At 49.5% G+C, this 19,540-nt stretch overlaps 2 protein-coding genes across 3 annotated transcripts; one reads left to right on the top strand and one right to left on the bottom strand.

Annotated features, from left to right (window-relative positions):
• Nucleotides 1-4,904: 4,904 nt before the first annotated feature.
• On the top strand, nucleotides 4,905-7,083 carry LOC142209902 (interferon-inducible GTPase 5-like). Its single transcript, XM_075278943.1, has 2 exons — nucleotides 4,905-4,942; nucleotides 5,819-7,083. The coding sequence occupies exon 2, from the start codon at nucleotides 5,846-5,848 to the stop codon at nucleotides 7,067-7,069; it is 1,224 nt and encodes a 407-aa protein (XP_075135044.1). The 5' UTR covers nucleotides 4,905-4,942; nucleotides 5,819-5,845; the 3' UTR covers nucleotides 7,070-7,083.
• Nucleotides 7,084-9,324: 2,241 nt separating this feature from the next.
• SMG9 (SMG9 nonsense mediated mRNA decay factor) lies at nucleotides 9,325-19,150 on the bottom strand. Of its 2 annotated transcripts, none has more exons than XM_075277977.1 (14): nucleotides 19,064-19,150; nucleotides 17,528-17,778; nucleotides 17,280-17,354; nucleotides 16,849-17,071; nucleotides 14,740-14,837; nucleotides 14,326-14,438; nucleotides 13,578-13,689; nucleotides 13,369-13,464; nucleotides 12,950-13,035; nucleotides 12,418-12,524; nucleotides 11,278-11,385; nucleotides 10,275-10,394; nucleotides 9,830-9,974; nucleotides 9,325-9,740 (listed from the first exon to the last, which is right to left on the bottom strand). In XM_075277977.1, the coding sequence occupies exons 2-14, from the start codon at nucleotides 17,681-17,683 to the stop codon at nucleotides 9,662-9,664; spliced, it is 1,518 nt and encodes a 505-aa protein (XP_075134078.1). In that variant the 5' UTR covers nucleotides 17,684-17,778; nucleotides 19,064-19,150; the 3' UTR covers nucleotides 9,325-9,661. The 2 variants fall into 2 exon arrangements, with proteins under 2 accessions (XP_075134078.1, XP_075134079.1); XM_075277978.1 differs by lacking the exon at nucleotides 19,064-19,150 and adding an exon at nucleotides 18,665-18,832.
• Between the last annotated feature and the right edge of the window lie 390 nt (nucleotides 19,151-19,540).

Genomic DNA, 19,540 nt, shown 5'->3' with positions numbered 1-19,540 from the left:
GGAGACAGAGGAAGTGTCGTCTCATTAACATGACATAAGGGGATGGATGTGTGCGACCTTGAGAGGCTGGAACATGAGATGGACTGGGACATCCATGGAGGAGATCAATGGAGGAGTTACGTAGTAGATGAGGTTGGATGAAGACATCAGTCCATCAAGTCCAACCTATAACCCTACAGTCCCGTTTGTCTAGTTTCTTTTATTTTTTAAGGTAGGTCCTCCACACTTGGGTACACGCACTTTTGTTTACGGTGGTGTACGTTGTCTTGGGGGGGGACAGACATAGAACAACTCTTTAAGGGTTAATTGATTGGTAAATACACATTATCATGTATATGTATTAGTAACAGAAGTCATGATGCCTTAAAACCAGATATCGTTCAGATATTGATTAGCATTCATATGAATCATGATATGGTTCGGCTTGGGATCGCAAGATAACTGTCAGCATGGAGTCTCACTATCTTTATGAACATCTGGATTTCTGCCTTTTAAGAGCGGATTCATGATGTAGAGAAATAGGGAGGGTGTTACTTTGCATCATAGAGATTAGTTCACACCCTGCGTTGTTTATACCTAATAGCAGTAATTGGTTATATTGCCTGGATAGTGGATTATTCACACCCTGCGTTTCTATACATCTGCGGGTGAGGCTGACAGTTTCCCACAATGATCCTGCAGTTTGGCTCTAGTATAGAGATGATAATGCCATATGGATGATAAACATGAACGATACTTTCCGTATCAATATTCTGACCAGGGGCTCGTTTAGATACAGGGTGCATATTCATGATTCTGTGAGCCTGGAGATTTTCACTATACTTACCTATTGAGATCCCTTTTTCCGATGAACGAACGCGATCTTCATCTAGCCGTGCTGAAAGTACGCCCATGGACACTCCCCTCTAGTCACGTGACAGTTAGGAGCCGCCTCGTAATACGCGATTGGACGCTCCAGTGAGGGGGCGGGCACTTACTCCGCTCAAGGACTATATAAGAGCGGGGTAGTAGTAACGAAGTGTCAGACCTTATGAAAGTAGCGGCACCCACCACAAGGGTCCCACGAACTGCGGTTATGACCGCACACCAATATCTAGGTGGCAAAATTTGAACCTGAACTTAATAGGCAGGGATTGTGAAGTCTCCTGATGAGTTTTATAAGAAAACGAAACGCGTAGAGACTAGACTTCTTGCAATAACAGGAGTGAATTGCTGCTAATTATCAAGGCAGTAACTCCGTGTACCGGTCAGGTGCCCTTTGAACCTAGGGACAGCGCTATTACTGACAGGGAGAGTTGTTTCTAGATGACTGTTGGAAACAATTTTTCCAGGATTTAGGTGTGCTGTCATAAGGTGTTTAAGAGCTGTTAGGTATCGGTAACAGCAGAATTAACCCCATAGTGCTTTGTATGGTTTAGTGTGGAAACGAATATTGATATACTTGACCAGTTAGCACTAGTGTGGAGTTCTTTTTGGATCGGTGCTCTCTTTTATAGGGAACAACACAGTATTTTAAGACAATTTTAATATACCAATAAAAGTTATATTTTATTTATTTTTTGCTTTGGGAGGGACACAATTTGGTTGGATATATACTCTAGTCACCTCTGATCCTATAGAGTGAATCCCTACAGTGTTAAAGGACTTATCCAGGATTAGAAGACATGGCTGCCTACTTCCAGAAAGACCTCCTTGTCCTCTTCTCAGGCACTGGTCACAGCTCGGTCATATTCAAAGACAAAGGGAAAACAGTCTTATTAGGTTATAGAGCTACAGGGAACGTGTCATAGTTTTAGGTTTCTAGTGATGTTTTCTTCTTTATCTCACCCTCCCCGGCGTCCTCGCCAAAATTGGGTGATCCTGGACCGCTCCTTTAATGGAAATAATTATTTATTTATTTTTATTTATTTTTAAAGTAAGATCCTGAATTGAGGTGGGGTACGGAGGGGAGGTTTGGGTAGCCGTATAGGGGTGAATTTCTATTTTTTTTTTAATGGAATTCATTGATTTTGTCTTTATATGATATTGATGTATTTATTACAAAATGAAAGAAAAAAAAAAACATTGTTTTCGTACCTGGAATTTCAGTATTTGCTACAAATAACAAAAACCTCAGCGATGTCTGATAACTTATAGAAAGACATTGAGCCCCCTGGAATATGCAGGTGTCACCTAGTACCAGAATCTCATCCCATTTCAGTGTTCGCCTCCAGTTCTAAATGTATTTGTCAGAATTACACGATTATGAAGTGATACATTCCTCATGAACATTCTGCTGCATCACATCTGGGTAGTCTATAGGACTTGGCTAAAAGCTTGTGATCTGCTCACACCAGTATTGCTGTAATTTACTTCACTTATTCTGCCATCTATTGGCCAAAACATGTATTGCAGTTAGTAAACCTTTGCTTCACTGTTGTGTAATATAACAATACAAAGATTTAATAAGTTACTATCCAAACACACCAGGGATCATAGTAATAGCGGTTGTGTGTGTAGGTCTACGACCTTCTGTAAGAGAACTAGGGATATGCTTAGGTGCCTAGGAGCCCTAAGAGTATTCTACACTATGTATTATAGATAGGTCCCTAGGAGTCCTAAGAGTATTCTACACTATGTATTATAGATAGGTTCCTAGGAGTCCTAAGAGTATTCTACACTATGTTTTATAGATAGGTTCCTAGGAGCCCTAAGAGTATTCTACACTATGTATTATAGATAGGTTCCTAGGAGTCCTAAGAGTATTCTACACTATGTATTATAGATAGGTTCCTATTAGTCCTAAGAGTATTCTACACTATATATTATAGAGAGATTACTAGGAGTCCTAAGAGTATTCTACACTATGTTTATAGATAGGTTCCTATTAGTCCTAAGAGTATTCTACACTATGTTTATAGATAGGTTCCTAGGAGTCCTAAGAGTATTCTACACTATGTATTATAGATAGGTTCCTAGGAGCCCTAAGAGTATTCTACACTATGTATTATAGATAGGTTCCTAGGAGTCCTAAGAGTATTCTACACTATGGTTTATATATAGGTTCCTAGGAGTCCTAAGAGTATTCTACACTATATATTATAGATAGGTTCCTATTAGTCCTAAGAGTATTCTACACTATGTTTTATAGATAGGTTGCTAGGAGTCCTAAGAGTATTCTACACTATGGTTTATAGATAGGTTCCTAGGAGTCCTAAGAGTATTCTACACTATGTTTTATAGATAGGTTCCTAGGAGCCCTAAGAGTATTCTACACTATGTATTATAGATAGGTTCCTAGGAGCCCTAAGAGTATTCTACACTATGTATTATAGATAGGTTCCTAGGAGCCCTAAGAGTATTCTACACTATGTATTATAGATAGGTTCCTAGGAGTCCTAAGAGTATTCTACACTATGTATTATAGATAGGTTCCTCGGTGTCCTAAGAGTATTCTACACTATGTATTATAGATAGGTTCCTAGGAGCCCTAAGAGTATTCTACACTATGTATTATAGATAGGTTCCTAGAAGTCCTAAGAGTATTCTACACTATGTTTTATAGATAGGTTCCTAGAAGCTCTAAGAGTATTCTACACTATGTATTATAGATAGGTTCCTAGGAGTCCTAAGAGTATTCTACACTATGTATTATAGATAGGTTCCTAGGAGTCCTAAGAGTATTCTACACTATGTATTATAGATAGGTTCCTCATAGTGTTCTATATTATGTTCTAAGCCAATTCTATGTCCGGGTCCCTGAAACATAACATGGACTTGAGCCGCTGAATCCAAAATGAAATGAATCCTGAGCGTTTCAACCATCTCTAGTTTTTACTTTATTTCTTATCCCCCAGGCATTTAACAGAAAGTGATGAAAACAATTTCCAAAATGTTACAAATAAAAACTACACATATTTATACGGTGAGTAAAATAATTTTTTCTTCTCCACTTTCGCTCCCTCAGGACTGGCTGAGCTTATATAAGGGATCATCGTACATCACACCTGGGTCGTAGGTCATGTTTTCACTTGGTGTTGACCATTTGGGGTTTCGGAGGATGCCACTTGTGGTTAGAGAAGACTCCAATGACAGGCGTTTAACCTTTCACGTGCTGTGGTGAGATGCGGCCATGACATCTGACAGGCTGTCTTACTTCCATTATTATTTGGGGGACTGGGCAGCTCCCATGTATCGAGATCATGGGATTAGTTTGGTGGCCATAGCTAGGAGACTTCTAAGGACTCCCAAGCCACATGAGATCGATGATGTCACTTACATATGTCACTGACCCTTCTCCAGCGACTGCGGATTGGTCTCAGCGGTCACATGGGGTGCAAGGGTCCCAAGGATCGAAGCACAGAGAGCGACCAAACAAACTGCAGCAGTGGACACCAGAGCGCCCGGGAATTTGTTGGGGGTTTTTTATGTTACATTTGCCCCGGGCCTCTCCGGAGTTTGTCCAAATCCTGATGGCCTATAGGCTGAGGAGTCAGTGGCTTGTGAGTGTGATGGCGGCTCTCTGCTTGTGTATTACAATTTCTGATTATGAGAGATTTTTGCAGATTTCTGTGTTGACCATGTGCACAGTGAGCAGACAGCGCCCCTTACAGTCCATATAGTCCATGGCGTCGTAATGATCTGTATGGTACAGGGTGATCCTCTGGCAGCTATCTATGACAGAGTAGTGTCCGGGTGCAGCTGAGTTTGGTGCTGGAATCCCCGGGGCCCGGTGCAGGGGCTGCCTGTTGCATGTTAGAGATGTATAACATTTGCACATCCCCTTTCCTTCCATGGAGCAGGCACCGCACACATTGCAGTCTAGACTTTGCTTTGCAGTAGCCTCTCCCGCCCCGTCCCCCTCCTCTTTCACATAACTTCTGTCACTGACATCACGTACAAGCACCGCCCTGCCATGTCACATCCACAACTCGAATAGAAGGAAGAAGGAGCAGAGAGTAGGGTAAGTACAATGAGGTCGTCCATCTTTAAGACCCCGGGCATCGAAGGAAGGGGGAAAAGGATTATCTTATCTTATCTTAAATAACTAAAATCAGGGAAGCCACAGAAAACGTGCGGGGTCAAGGCTTATAAGACACAACCGGGCAAGACTAGGAAGATCTCTGAACGTCTGCACTTTCAGTTTCGTTACAAAACAGGAACCTGACACATTGCATTTTTGCAATACTATTGTTTATAGTGCAGATTCCTTGAAGAAGTCTATGGGATCTTAAAGCGCTGTCCAAAAACTTGCACACCCTGCGCTCGCTTTGCTGCATGTATACTAAAGTTGGAACGATATTAGATTAACATGGACGCTGCGCAACGACAACATGCAAATCCCAAAAAACAGGCCTGAGCTAGAATGAATGTGTCGGGCTCGGCAGGTTCCAACTACCTAAGTGACCATGTACGGGCGCTCCCTATGAAATCAGATGCGATTCATGGTTAAGGGTGTGTAAACTTCTGCAAAATGTGTCCTTATTGTATCAATAATAATAGTAAGAAGAAAAACGTAGCGACTTTGTAAGTAGTCTTGTGCAGTCCTGTGCAAAAGATTTAGGTGTGTCCTTGTAATAATGCATTTCCTTTGTAATACAAATCTATAGCCAGAAGACGTGTCCCGGGGGTGACTAGGACGAGGGAAGTTGTTATATTCGGCGAAACCCCGTTATAGCAACTGATGAGGAAGTCGTCTGGCGGTAATTTCTGTATAGACATGGACAGAGATGTTCCCTTTGTTCGCTGTCTGCACTGAAGGTCAACCACAATGTGGAGTTCTTGACTATTGTCTCTTACCTTCCTTCTTCTCACATCCTATTGTTCTTCTTTCCCACAGCCCATAAGATTGAAGAATTATCCGGATATGGATTACAAATATTCCATTTCGGAAGATGAACTTCAGGAGATGAAAAACTTTTTTGCAAACAGAGATTTTGCAGAAGCCATTGAAGGTGTGAAAAAATGTCTTGAAGACATTGACCGAGTCCCGTTGAACATTGCCGTCACTGGAGAATCGGGATCGGGGAAGTCAACTTTTATCAACGTTCTACGTGGTGTGGGCGATGAAGAAGAAGGTTCGGCCAAGACCGGAGTGGTGGAGACGACCAAGGTCCCAACTTCTTACTTCCACCCATATCACAGAAACGTGAGGTACTGGGACCTTCCCGGGATTGGAACTCCGGGGTTTAAGGCAACGGATTATCTCAAGTTGGTAAATTTTGACCAATACGACTTCTTTTTGATCATCACCACCGAGCGCTTCAAAGAATGTCACATCCTCCTGGCCCAAGCTATCAAGGCCATGGGGAAGAAGTTCTACTTTCTCAGGTCCAAAATAGACTCGGTGTTGAACGGATACAGACGAGGAAAGACGAGGAACTACGAGGAGGAAGACGTGTTGAAGGAAATCCGTGAGGACTGTATAAAGGGTCTACGAGCTGGAGGTATTCAAAGCCCTCAAGTGTTTCTCCTCTCCTGCCTGGAGCCAGAAAAATATGACTTCTACCTCGTCCAGAAGACCATAGAGGAAGATCTTCCACGTCAGAAGAGACACGTCTTCCTTTTGTCTCAACCCAATTTTTTCCAGCAGGCCCTGGATCAGAAAAGACGGACGTTTGCGTTGCAGATATGGAAGTGGTCCATTGTCTCGGTGATGAACATTACCACGTGGTCGGGGGCAAATACGACATCGGTTGTGCCATACTTATCTGCCAACGGTGATCTCACCCTCATGGTCAACGTACTGGAAGAATACAAGAAGGCTTTCGGACTGGATACAAGATCCCTTCAACTATTGGCAGACACCTTTGGTAAAGATCTTGAAGATCTGAGATCGGTGATGAGATCCCCCGCCGCTTCTCAGGAGATCACTCAACAACTGGTTTACCATCACATCAAGGGCCAAGGAGTGACAGATATGGGCCGAATAGTCACAGCTTGTGTAAGCCAATGTTTCCCAAAGATAAGCATGCTGGCAAGTGGAGGTGTTGCCTTCGGGACAACTTTTTGGATTCTCCGGAGCTTCCTACAGGATATGGCAGAAGATGCGACAAGGGTGTTGTCTAAGGCGTTAGAGACTTCGGATTAAAGTGCAAATATCGGAATTTTCGGTCCTCGTTCTGAATGGAGCCCTGGCCGGGCAGCGCATGCGCCGCTCAATTGGTTTCAATGGGAGTGGTGGGACAGCCAAAGACATGCGCATGCGCCACCCGACCACCAATTCATTCAGAATGGGGGATATTGGTCCCCCGTTCTCCTGATCAGTGGGGGCCCGAGCGGTCGGACTGATCTATGGACACAGGATAACTTGTCTTGGTGTAAATCCTCTTTAACCATATCATCGCAGGTTATACCAAAAATGACCAATAGGGTAATCGGCATCACATGACCCACTTGGGTAAATTCTGTAACATATTTTACATTTTCTGTCTCCTTTCTGTGACATCTTGTTGTCCAAGAGATGGGTCATTAGTATAAGATTGGTCTGGATCCAACACCCAGCCCCCGCACTGATCAGCTGGAAGCAGCCCTGCTCGTATTCAGTTGTGGGCACCACCACTGCAGGGCTGGAAGCTGTATAGTGTATGGTGCTCTGTATACTGTGTTGTTGGTCGTTTCTGGCTAACATGCAGCTTCTAGTGCCCAAAACAGCTGATCAGCGCAGGTTGTCAGATCTCGACTGGTCTAATACTGTGGATACATCATCAGTATCACTTGTGCGTCTTGTGTCCTTTATATCCAGTTCTGTCCCTTGTTTATTCCTCTCTCCTGTAATCTATATCCTGCTAGAGTACAGGTATACGGCTCTTGTGTAATGCAGGGAAGCTGAGTTTTGGGGATATGAAGGTCTCTATAACTGGATGTCCACATGGCGGACTGGCCGTATTACTGAGCCGTAGGCCCTTGTACTGCTGCTATCGGGGCCTTCTCCATTACAAGGGGGGAAAAGTTTCCAAACAAAGACATGGCATGATCCAAACCTCATGCCTCTCTGTATGTGTGCCAATGTCTGCCTATGCACCGCCGGGGGTTTTCTGGGACCCAGGTGGTCTATCTTATACTTAGGTCATCAGTATCCAGTCAGTGGAGTCCGACATCCTGACCCTTCTCCAGTAATAGGAGCGGAGTTGCAGCCCCATCCTCTGTCTAGTGGTGGCCGCGGGTACTGCAGCGCTGTGACTATTACTTGAATAGTGTCAGGAGGCAGCTGTATCAGCTGATCGGTGTAGGGTCTGGGTGTCTGTGTCACTCCAATCAGTATAAAGATAAGAACATCTGGGGACCGGAAAATTCCTTTAAGTGAAAAAATGTAAATGTTTATTTAGAGTTGGATGATCAAAAAGATGTTAAAACAAAAAAATTGTATTTTTCTGCATTCACTGATATAAAATTTTACACATCTCAATGCAGTACGACGTTACCTGCGGCCACCAGATAGACTGCAGGGCGAGGAACCATTTTGGGGACAACTGAGTGCCCCTCCTTTAATGTCTCCTGCACTGCGGGTGGCGGGGTGCGGCTGCGCAGGAGACATTCATTCACAGAGGGTGGCCAGGGTGCAGCTGCGCAGGAGACATTCATTCACTCCATTCACAGAGGGTGGCCAGGGTGCAGCTGCGCAGGAGGCATTCATTCACTCCATTCACAGAGGGTGGCCAGGGTGCAGCTGCGCAGGAAACATTCATTCACTCCATTCACAGAGGGTGGCCAGGGTGCAGCTGCGCAGGAGGCATTCATTCACTCCATTCACAGAGGGTGGCCAGGGTGCAGCTGCGCATGAGACATTCATTCACTCCATTCACAGCGGGTGGCCAGGGTGCGGCTGCACAGGAAACATTCATTCACTGCATTCACAGCGGGTGGCCAGGGTGCAGCTGCGCAGAATCCATTCATTCACAGCGGGTGGCCAGGGTGCAGCTGCGCAGGATCCATTCATTCACAGCGGGTGGCCAGGGTGCAGTGGTGTAAGGACAGACAGGGGCCCGTAGTACTGATTCAGCATTGCAGCCCTTTCACTTTCAGGACTGGTGGGGGCCCGGGGGCCATCACTTTATGAGATTAGAACAGGACACATCTCCCTCCACCTATATGGAGCCTGCACATCCTCAGGTCTATATCTTCTTGCTGGAAAAAGGGGTCTTGGTCTAGCGCCACCTAGGTTTCAGGAAAGCCACTAATTTACAGAGAGCTTCTTCCAAAAGGAGGCGCTAGAACAAGATCTTTTTTTAATTCCAATGTCTTATTTGCATATTCCTTACCCAGCATTCCCAGCAGGCCTTCCCAGGATGCACTGAGGTATAGATGGCGGCCATAGCGGTATAAACCACGGGATCGTGTTGTTGCATTCATTTTATTGTAATTCATTTCCTGACGTCAGCGCTGCCTGTAGCGCCCCCTGCCAGATCTGGTCATTGGTATTTACAAAGTCTCATGATCAGTACACATGAAATACTCCTCAGTCATCAGAGATCTACCATGAGCGGACGGTACCGTCATCTGCAGCCGAAAGGAGACTCTTACCCCCCTCTGCCTGGTACAGAAGGGTAAGACGGCCATGACAGGGCTCCTCCTGGAAGGCATAAGGTGCCCTGTGTACCCCGGACTCCTTATAACGTGACCTCTCGTCCTGTCTACCGAGCAGAGCGCAGGTCACCAGTGCCGTAGTGACCGCGAGCCTCGCCTAGCCCAGTAACCTGCTGTACTCAGACAGTGCCGACGACTTCTTCACCCCGTCCCAGATACGCGCGGCGTAGTGAAACCTGAGCGACAGAACAAGGGTCAGTCAGTGATTCCTCCCGCCCCGGCCTCTAGAGGGCGTCACCCTCTGTTACCCACATAATCCCCTTACCAGTTCTTCTCCGTCAGGATGGTATGTGAAAGCTGCGGCCGCGGCATGGACATCATCTGGCTCCGGAGCTTGCTGATCATGGTGTGGAAAGTGGGGTGGCCCTTGTAAGCGGGCATGAGGGGGAAGACGGGGTTACTTGCTGAGCCTGCCCAAATAGAACAACATTCATATAATATATACAGTATTCAGTACATGGAGAAAAGATACTGAGCCCCCAATAGTCCCTTGAGCCCCCCAACAAGGAGGTGACAAACAAAAAATAATATGGCGGGTCTAACAGGACCGGTCTGTGACTACCCCATATACACAAGCTGTGATGTCCTGACACCTTATATCATAGTCAGGGGTCAGCATGGACGCTCGGTCATTTCTCACCCCTGGCAGACATGTTATGTCGTAGTCAATGGTATCTCAGCTGCAGATTTGGGAGTGTATAGTGCCGCACCTGTTCTGGCCTCATCCACATCATTCTCCATGGTTGGTATTAGAAATAAATTCACCTCCGACTCCAGGAAGTCATAGGGCAACCCCGGAAATATATTACAGTCCAACATGGAGACTGTGCCTAAAAGAAAACAGGATATAGCAGGGGTTAAATTACGGCAAATGAACATAGACGTAGCTGAGGGCTCTGTGCGCCTGTACCACCGGCTGAGGCCTCTGTGCGCCTGTACCTCCGGCTGAGGCCACTGTGCGCCTGTACCTCCGGCTGAGGCCTCTGTGCGCCTGTACCCCCGGCTGAGGCCTCTGTGCGCCTGTACCCCCGGCTGAGGCCTCTGTGCGCCTGTACCCCCGGCTGAGGCCTCTGCGCGCCTGTACCCCCGGCTGAGGCCTCTGCGCCCCTGTACCCCCGGCTGAGGCCTCTGCGCCCCTGTACCCCCGGCTGAGGCCTCTGCCCCCTGTACCCCCGGCTGAGGCCTCTGTGCCCCTGTACCCCCGGCTGAGGCCTCTGTGCCCCTGTACCCCCGGCTGAGGCCTCTGTGCGCCTGTACCCCCGGCTGAGGCCTCTGTGCGCCTGTACCCCCGGCTGAGGCCTCTGCGCCCCTGTACCCCCGGCTGAGGCCTCTGCGCCCCTGTACCCCCGGCTGAGGCCTCTGCGCGCCTGTACCCCCGGCTGAGGCCTCTGTGCCCCTGTACCCCCGGCTGAGGCCTCTGCCCCCTGTACCCCCGGCTGAGGCCTCTGTGCGCCTGTACCCCCGGCTGAGGCCTCTGTGCCCCTGTACCCCCGGCTGAGGCCTCTGTGCCCCTGTACCCCCGGCTGAGGCCTCTGTGCCCCTGTACCCCCGGCTGAGGCCTCTGTGCCCCTGTACCCCCGGCTGAGGCCTCTGTGCCCCTGTACCCCCGGCTGAGGCCTCTGTGCCCCTGTACCCCCGGCTGATGCCTCTGTGCGCCTGTACCCCCAGCCGATTCCTCTGTGCGCCTGTACCCCCGGCTGAGGGTGTCCGTACCTTTATAGCGCAGGCGGGAGTGGAGCATGAGCTTGTCGATCACCATGTTCATCTGCTTCAGGGTGCGGGGACAGAAATCTTCTCTTTTGGCTTTATTCTGTAGGAACACTGCAGGAGAGAAGAATAATGCACGGGAAACAGGCAGTGGAAGGGTTAATATATACCACCAACCAGAGCCCCGCCCAGTATGACATCACATGTACCTGTCAGGTGTTATACAGGGGTCTGGGCAAATGTCCCAACCAGTGTGCAGGTACATCCCATCATACAGTAATGCCCGCTGTCCCTGGCAGCCCATTATAATGACAGTATACCTGGCAGCCCAGTGTAATGCCCACTATCCCCGGCGGCCCAGTGTAATGCCCGCTATCTGTGGTGGCCCAGTGTAATGCCCTCTATCCCGATGGCACAGTGTAATGCCCACTATCCCCGGCGGCCCAGTGTAATGCCCGCTATCTGTGGTGGCCCAGTGTAATGCCCTCTATCCCGATGGCACAGTGTAATGCCCACTATCCCCGGCGGCCCAGTGTAATACCCGCTATCTGTGGTGGCCCAGTGTAATGCCCACTATCCCCGGCGGCCCAGTGTAATGCCCGCTGTCCCCGGCGGCCCAGTGTAATGCCCGCTGTCCCCGGCGGCCCAGTGTAATGCCCGCTGTCCCCGGCGGCCCAGTGTAATGCCCGCTATCCCCGGCGGCCCAGTGTAATGCCCGCTGTCTCCGGTGGCCCAGTGTAATGCCCGCTATCTCTGGCGGCCCAGTGTAATGCCCCCTATCCCCGGCGGCCCAGTGTAATGCCCTCTATCCTGGTGGCACAGTGTAATGCCCCCTATCCTCGGCGGCCCAGTGTAATGCCCCCTATCCCCAGCGGCCCAGTGTAATGCCCCCTATCCCTGGCGGCCCAGTGTAATGCCCCCTATCCCTGGCGGCCCAGTGTAATGCCCTCTATCCCGGTGGCACAGTGTAATGCTATCCCTGGTGGGCTAGTTATAGATGTCATGTAGCCGGTGGTCTGTTATTTGGTTGGAGCCCCCTGACACAATAGTCCTGCGCTCTGTAGTCACTACAACATTCCTTTAGCTAGTAGTCAGAGCCCTGTGATCCCAAGATTAACCCCTTCTATACAGCACGTCAGGACTCACCTATGTGGGGGTAATACTCAATGCCTTCATCTCCTCCGGATGAGCCGCTGGACTCATGGCTAGGAGATGGGGTGGACGGCTTCAGCATCTCAGCCGTCTGCAGGAACCTGGCAATGAAGGGAAGTGACCTGGGTGAGGGTAAGCACACATACATAGAGGTCTATGAGGCCGTACAGAGACATCTCCAAACCGGCTGAGGGGGTAAATGTCTACCCCTTGGGATAGGTCACCAGTATGTGATCGATGGGGCCCGACGCCTGGACCCCACACTGATCAGCTGACCACTCGGCTTCCATGTTCAGAGCGATCACAGTGAGCACATATTGACAGGATGATTAAAGTTGTTTGTATTGAAGGGGCTGCGCCCAGGGGAATGCTGCAGCCTGCACGACGTCCTTGGCGTGGCCCCGGGCTCTCCACTCCTCATCCTCATCCTGTTCTCAGTAAATGGAGATTCTCCTCTCACGGTGATGGGGGGCCAATCTAGGACAGAGATCATTCTGGAACAAGTGACGCCTTTAGGGCAACTTACCGGTACAAGTTAAAGTCCGTGAACCAGTCCTGGACCACGACGACCACGTGACACACCGTGAACAAGAAGGCCGCGATCTGCAAAGACTGACAATAAGAACGGAAGGAAAGTTAAAGATTATCCGCGGGGTGGGAGGAGTTTCTGACACTTCAGCCCGCTGGTGGCGCGGAGGCTCTGAGGTCACCGCTCTCACCCTGCCGGGGTCACTGGCTTCACTCTGGGTGTGAGGATTGGGTATTTGTTTCTAGTTACACCAAAATCCTTGAATCTCTGCAGTAAAGGGTTAATCCCCATTTCGGGGCCTCATCCCAGCACCCACATGACCTGCACGCTTGCACCATCTAGTGGCCTGAAGCAGTCAGTACATGCCCATATCATACAGTTACTCTGTGCTGCCACCTGGTGGCTCCCCCACTCACCTGCATCTCCACATAGGTGTGCGGCAGGTTGTACTCCGGGGGCAGCTTACGGTCATTATTGATGAGATGGTCCAATATGGCCGGACTCAGAATGGGCTGAAACACAGAAGTGGATGTGAATTTATCGCCCCCTAGAGGGACGTAACACTACGCTTACCGAACAGCAGGCGGCGCTCTTTACGTATCGGGATCGAGGCTCCGCCATTTACCTGCGTATCCAGGAAGATGATCCTCTCCTGACTGATGAAGAAATCGATGCCGCTGGTCTGGTTCCCGGCTCGCTCCCGCACCTCCTGACTCTGCATCCTGAAGACGTACGACCTGGAGTGCACAGGGAGGAGGTAAGTGGGGGGGCAAGGGGGTCGGGGCCTGGCAGTGACCCAGCAAATATGGAGATCCATCCGCTGAGATCTCAACAACTGGGTGTGCAAACAGCCCAGGAGAACAGAGCTGTAGTGGGCATGCTCAGCAGTCAATACTAAGCCCATAGAAGTGAGCGCTCGCCGAGCATGCCCACTACAGCTCTGCTCACATGTACTAACCACACCTCAAATAAAAGACTTAAAGGGGCATGCCCCTTATTTGTGATCCTGCACCATCCTCTAGAACGGGGGATGGGGGGAATCTCTAACCCTCGTCCCTCCATTTGCCCGGGTCACATCCCAGATCCCGCCATGTTCCTGTGCTGTGAATAGGATTGGAGGGAAATTTGCTCCTGTACAAGTGAAAGGCACAGGGCTGCAGTACTCCGGCGCCACCAGTGGAGGGGGCTGCAGCTCTGCGTCTATTACACAAACAGGACCCGAGCTGCCTCCTGCCCTGTCCACTGCTGTAGCTTCAGGCGTCAGGTCAGCTGATGTGTGAGGGGTCCGGGTGTTAGGCCATCACATATCGGGTACTAATCCCTTTAAGAGAAGGACAGTTTCCGGTTTTTGCCGCACACCGGGGGGCGCTCACCTCTGGTCGTCGTCTGGAGAGTTGGCGGATAGAAGAGACATCATGGTGGACTTGCCGGTGCCCTGAGAGCCGAGGATGCCGACAACCAGGACGTCTGTCTGATCCAGCAGAAACTGAAAGAAGATTGTAGTAAGTACAAGAGGCCAGAAGAGGGCGACACCAACACCCTACAGTGTGAACTGGACCAAAGGGGCTCATCTATGGCTGCCTGATTAATAGACAACCTGCAACTGCACTGTGAGGTCAACAGGGGGCAGTGGGGGCCCAGAACCCACCAGTGCAGGAAGAGGGACAAATTACTGGGAGGTATACAGGAATATACAGAGAGTACAGGAATATACAGAGAGTACAGGAATATACAGAGAGTAGAGGTATATACAGAGAGTAGAGGTATACAGAACAGGAGTCACCTACCTCTATAGCGCTGTCACACCAGTTCATGTACTCATCTACCAGCTTAATACTGTGCTTCATCTTCTGAGGGGGCAACAACTTGGCCTGACCGACCACAGCTGTAAGGAATATATATACAGCAGAATAGTGAGCGCAGCTCTGGAGTATAATACAGGATAAGTAATGTAATGTATGTACACAGTGACTGTACCAGCAGAATAGTGAGCGCAGCTCTGGAGTATAATACAGGATAAGTAATGTAATGTATGTACACAGTGACTGCACCAGCAGAATAGTGAGCGCAGCTCTGGAGTATAATACAGGATAAGTAATGTAATGTATGTACACAGTGACTGCACCAGCAGAATAGTGAGCGCAGCTCTGGAGTATAACACCGGATAAGTAATGTAATTATGTACACAGTGACTGTACCAGCAGAATAGTGAGCGCAGCTCTGGAGTATAATACAGGATAAGTAATGTAATGTATGTACACAGTGACTGTACCAGCAGAATAGTGAGCGCAGCTCTGGGGTATAATACAGGATAAGTAATGTATGTACACAGTGACTGCACCAGCAGAATAGTGAGCGCAGCTCTGGAGTGTAATACAGGATAAGTAATGTAATGTATGTACACAGTGACTGTACCAGCAGAATAGTGAGCGCAGCTCTGGAGTGTAATACAGGATAAGTAATGTAATGTACACAGTGACTGCACCAGCAGAATAGTGAGCGCAGCTCTGGAGTATAATACAGGATAAGTAATGTAATGTATGTACACAGTGACTGTACCAGCAGAATAGTGAGCGCAGCTCTGGAGTGTAATACAGGATAAGTAATGTAATGTATGTACACAGTGACTGTACCAGCAGAATAGTGAGCGCAGCTCTGGAGTGTAATACAGGATAAGTAATGTAATGTATGTACACAGTGACTGCACCAGCAGAATAGTGAGTGCAGCTCTGGAGTATAATACAGGATAAGTAATGTAATGTATGTACACAGTGACTGTACCAGCAGAATAGTGAGCGCAGCTCTGGAGTATAATACAGGATAAGTAATGTAATGTATGTACACAGTGACTGTACCAGCAGAATAGTGAGCGCAGCTCTGGAGTATAATACAGGATAAGTAATGTAACGTATGTACACAGTGACTGTACCAGCAGAATAGTGAGCGCAGCTCTGGAGTATAATACAGGATAAGTAATGTAACGTATGTACACAGTGACTGTACCAGCAGAATAGTGAGCGCAGCTCTGGAGTATAATACAGGAGAAGTAATGTAACGTATGTACACAGTGACTGTACCAGCAGAATAGTGAGCGCAGCTCTGGAGTATAATACAGGAGAAGTAATGTAATGTATGTACACAGTGACTGCACCAGCAGAATAGTGAGCGCAGCTCTGGAGTATAATACAGGATAAGTAATGTAATGTATGTACACAGTGACTGCACCAGCAGAATAGTGAGTGCAGCTCTGGAGTATAATACAGGATAAGTAATGTAATGTATGTACACAGTGACTGTACCAGCAGAATAGTGAGCGCAGCTCTGGAGTATAATACAGGATAAGTAATGTAATGTATGTACACAGTGACTGCACCAGCAGAATAGTGAGCGCAGCTCTGGAGTATAATACAGGATAAGTAATGTAATGTATGTACACAGTGACTGCACCAGCAGAATAGTGAGTGCAGCTCTGGAGTATAATACAGGATAAGTAATGTAATGTAATGTATGTACACAGTGACTGTACCAGCAGAATAGTGAGCGCAGCTCTGGAGTATAATACATGATAAGTAATGTAATGTATGTACACAGTGACTGCACCAGCAGAATAGTGAGCGCAGCTCTGGAGTATAATACAGGATAAGTAATTTAATGTATGTACACAGTGACTGCACCAGCAGAATAGTGAGCGCAGCTCTGGAGTATAATACAGGATAAGTAATGTAATGTATGTACACAGTGACTGCACCAGCAGAATAGTGAGCGCAGCTCTGGAGTATAATACAGGATAAGTAATGTAATGTATGTACACAGTGACTGTACCAGCAGAATAGTGAGCGCAGCTCTGGAGTATAACACATGAATGCAGTGGAGTACAGTAGATAATAAGTACTTACGATCCACGTTACCGCTGGCATTTGCCGCTGCGGCTGCCATGCCCCTGTTCTGTATCTGATACACGGGCTGTGTCGGGCGCTGTCCCTCCTTCTCCACCTTTGCTGTGGCGGCAGTAGGGGGCAGGTTAGCGCCCTCTGCTGTCGGTGGCGGCTTCCCCTCTTCTCTGGCCTTCATTAGTACAATGGGTTTCTCCAGCACAGGCGGAGCGGACGACGGCTTTGGCTGAAATAGTAAAGAGAAAGAGATTAACGACATGACGCTCCCCTATACTGGGCCATAGACGCCCCCTGTGCGAGGGCTCTGGGGCTGCTCCTGACCCTCTGGTGAATTTGGTCACGTAACCTGGCAGAGAGAGACCCCACATTATTAACCAATTGAGATTAGGGGCATTTACTAATCCAGACATGACACTCCTACCTCCCCCACTTACCCGCTCGGCCGCAGGCTTGGCCAGGATGATGGGGGTTTTCTGCATGGTGTAGCCCGAGGGGTCGTCATTTCCATCCTGAAATAATACAAAAATTATCTCATATTCATATACAGCAAAAGCGAGTGAAAGAGGAGTAAGTACATAACAACTGTGCAGACCTGCAGGAAAGCTGGGTGACAGCCCCTACTACACAGCGTCACACATAATATGCATTATAGGCCTCCATGTGACCCTCTCTCTGTACTCACCCATCGGTCCTGCTCCCGATCCCGCACCATGGGGTCTCGCTCCCGGCCTGGCTCAGACAGGTTGAGATTCCCGGAGGGGCCCTGGTCCATCCAGCGACGCCTCCTGTTGCGCCCGGGGACGTACATACTGGGCTGGCTGTGTCCAGAGTCCGACATGATTCTGTCCAGGGGGGTCTCCCGTTTCTTCTGCAAGTTCCTAATTTCTGTATTTATCCAAGATGGCTGACGGTCACTGACTGCCGGCGGAGGGCCTGGAAAGGATGAGACACAAAGCATGACAGAAATATGCAGGGGTATAAAGCTTCCCCTAAAATAAGATAAAATGCTTCTTGAGTACTCAGCTTTCCCAGACTCCTGAAAGTCAGATCTACAGTGTACAGGGACATGAGAGATGGTTGTAGCTATAAAGGAAGATTTCCCTGCCCCGGACTCTCATCCAGCACTGATGAGGAAGGTGCTGCAGCCAGGTCTGTTGTGGGGGTGCACCGGTGCAGGGGTCACTGTGTCCTGCACCAGTGCAGGGGGCGCTGTCGGTGATGTAAATGGAAACTCCTGAGCCCCAGTGCAAAATCTGAAAAAGGGCCCCCACCTATCTTAGAATAGTAGTATATTTTGGGTGGCAAAGGAACCTCTAGGGCCCGTTTAGGATCCTGCGCCCAATAGTGACTGCGACCTCTGCACCAGCAATAGCAGCAATCCGGGGTGCAGGGTCCCGCACAAGGTTGCTGGCAGGACCACTTTAACTATAGGACAAATGCTGGGGGCGGTGTTGCACCTGGCACTGTTGCTGGGGGCGGTGTTGCACCTGGCACTGTTGCTGGGGGCGGTGTTGCACCTGGCACTGTTGCTGGGGGCGGTGTTGCACCTGGCACGGTTGCTGGGGGCGGTGTTGCACCTGGCACGGTTGCTGGGGGCGGTGTTGCACCTGGCACGGTTGCTGGGGGCGGTGTTGCACCTGGCACTGCTGATGGGGGCGGTGCCGTGTCTGGCACTGTTGCAGGGGGAGTGGTGTTGCACCTGGCACTGTTGCTGGGGGCGGTGTTGTGTCTGACACTGTTGCTGGGGGTGGTGTTGCACCTGGCACTGTTGCTGGGGGTGGTGTTGCACCTGGCACGGTTGCTGGGGGCGGTGTTGCACCTGGCACGGTTGCTGGGGGTGGTGCCGTGTCTGGCACTGTTGCAGGGGGAGCGGTGTTGCACCTGGCACGGTTGCTGGGGGCGGTGTTGCACCTGGCACTGCTGATGGGGGCGGTGCCGTGTCTGGCACTGTTGCAGGGGGAGCGGTGTTGCACCTGGATCTGTCCCCTTCCCTATCAGCGCAGGATTCTTTCTACACATGATCAGACCCCTCTGAAGATCTTTCTCTGCCAGTGACACTATCCAGGGGAAGACATTCTCAGGGCACACCATGCCAGTGTCTTACCAGGAGCAGGTCCGGTACTTCCGGTGTGTTACCGCGGTTATTCCCCCAGTTCTGCCCCATCCTCTCCTCCTGTATCTGCCCCCCGAGCCCCCCGGTCCCCCCTGTGTCACTCACCAGCTCTCTCCTCTCATCCGCTCCTCACTGAAATCAGTCGCTGCCCAAACCGGAAACACCGGACGCGCAGAAGGTTCCGGGACAGAAAGGTTCCTATCAGAGCGCGAGGTCGCCATAACGACAGAGCCGCAGCGCCTGAGGAGGGCGCACTGACCCCTGGCGGCCGCGGGTGGGAACTGCAATGTGGAACTTTCTATGACTTAGAATCGCGTCAAAATCAGAAAAACGCAACCATGAAATGTAAAATATCTGAAGGCCACGAAATGGCGAGAAATCTGCTGATGACTGATAGACAGTCACGTGACCGCAGTGTCGGAGAGGGGCGGGGTTTACATGAGACGTTCTGGTCGGTGTTCACACTGTGCAGTCCCTGCTCCGGCACTTTGCAGATAGTAGAAGTGTGTCCCCTGCCAGCCCCTGTACACCCGCGGTGCGCAGTACAAGGCATGCTGGGAGATGTAGTCCCGCCGCCCTGTG

The sequence above is a fragment of the Leptodactylus fuscus genome, chromosome 6, assembly GCF_031893055.1.
Source record: "Leptodactylus fuscus isolate aLepFus1 chromosome 6, aLepFus1.hap2, whole genome shotgun sequence".
NCBI lineage: Eukaryota > Metazoa > Chordata > Amphibia > Anura > Leptodactylidae > Leptodactylus > Leptodactylus fuscus.
This window is presented reverse-complemented; position numbering and strand designations above follow the sequence as displayed.

Bases quoted from the DNA above. Each gene is read 5' to 3' on its own strand.
- LOC142209902 (XM_075278943.1), top strand. From the start codon at position 5,846: ATGGATTACAAATATTCCATTTCGGAAGATGAACTTCAGGAGATGAAA.
- SMG9 (XM_075277977.1), bottom strand. From the start codon at position 17,683: ATGTCGGACTCTGGACACAGCCAGCCCAGTATGTACGTCCCCGGGCGC. The intron at 13,690-14,325 runs GTGAGCGCCCCC...TGTGCACTCCAG, and splicing joins TCTCCAGACGACGACCAGAG to GTCGTACGTCTTCAGGATGC. The intron at 9,975-10,274 runs GTGCGGCACTAT...CTATTTGGGCAG, and splicing joins TGTGGATGAGGCCAGAACAG to GCTCAGCAAGTAACCCCGTC.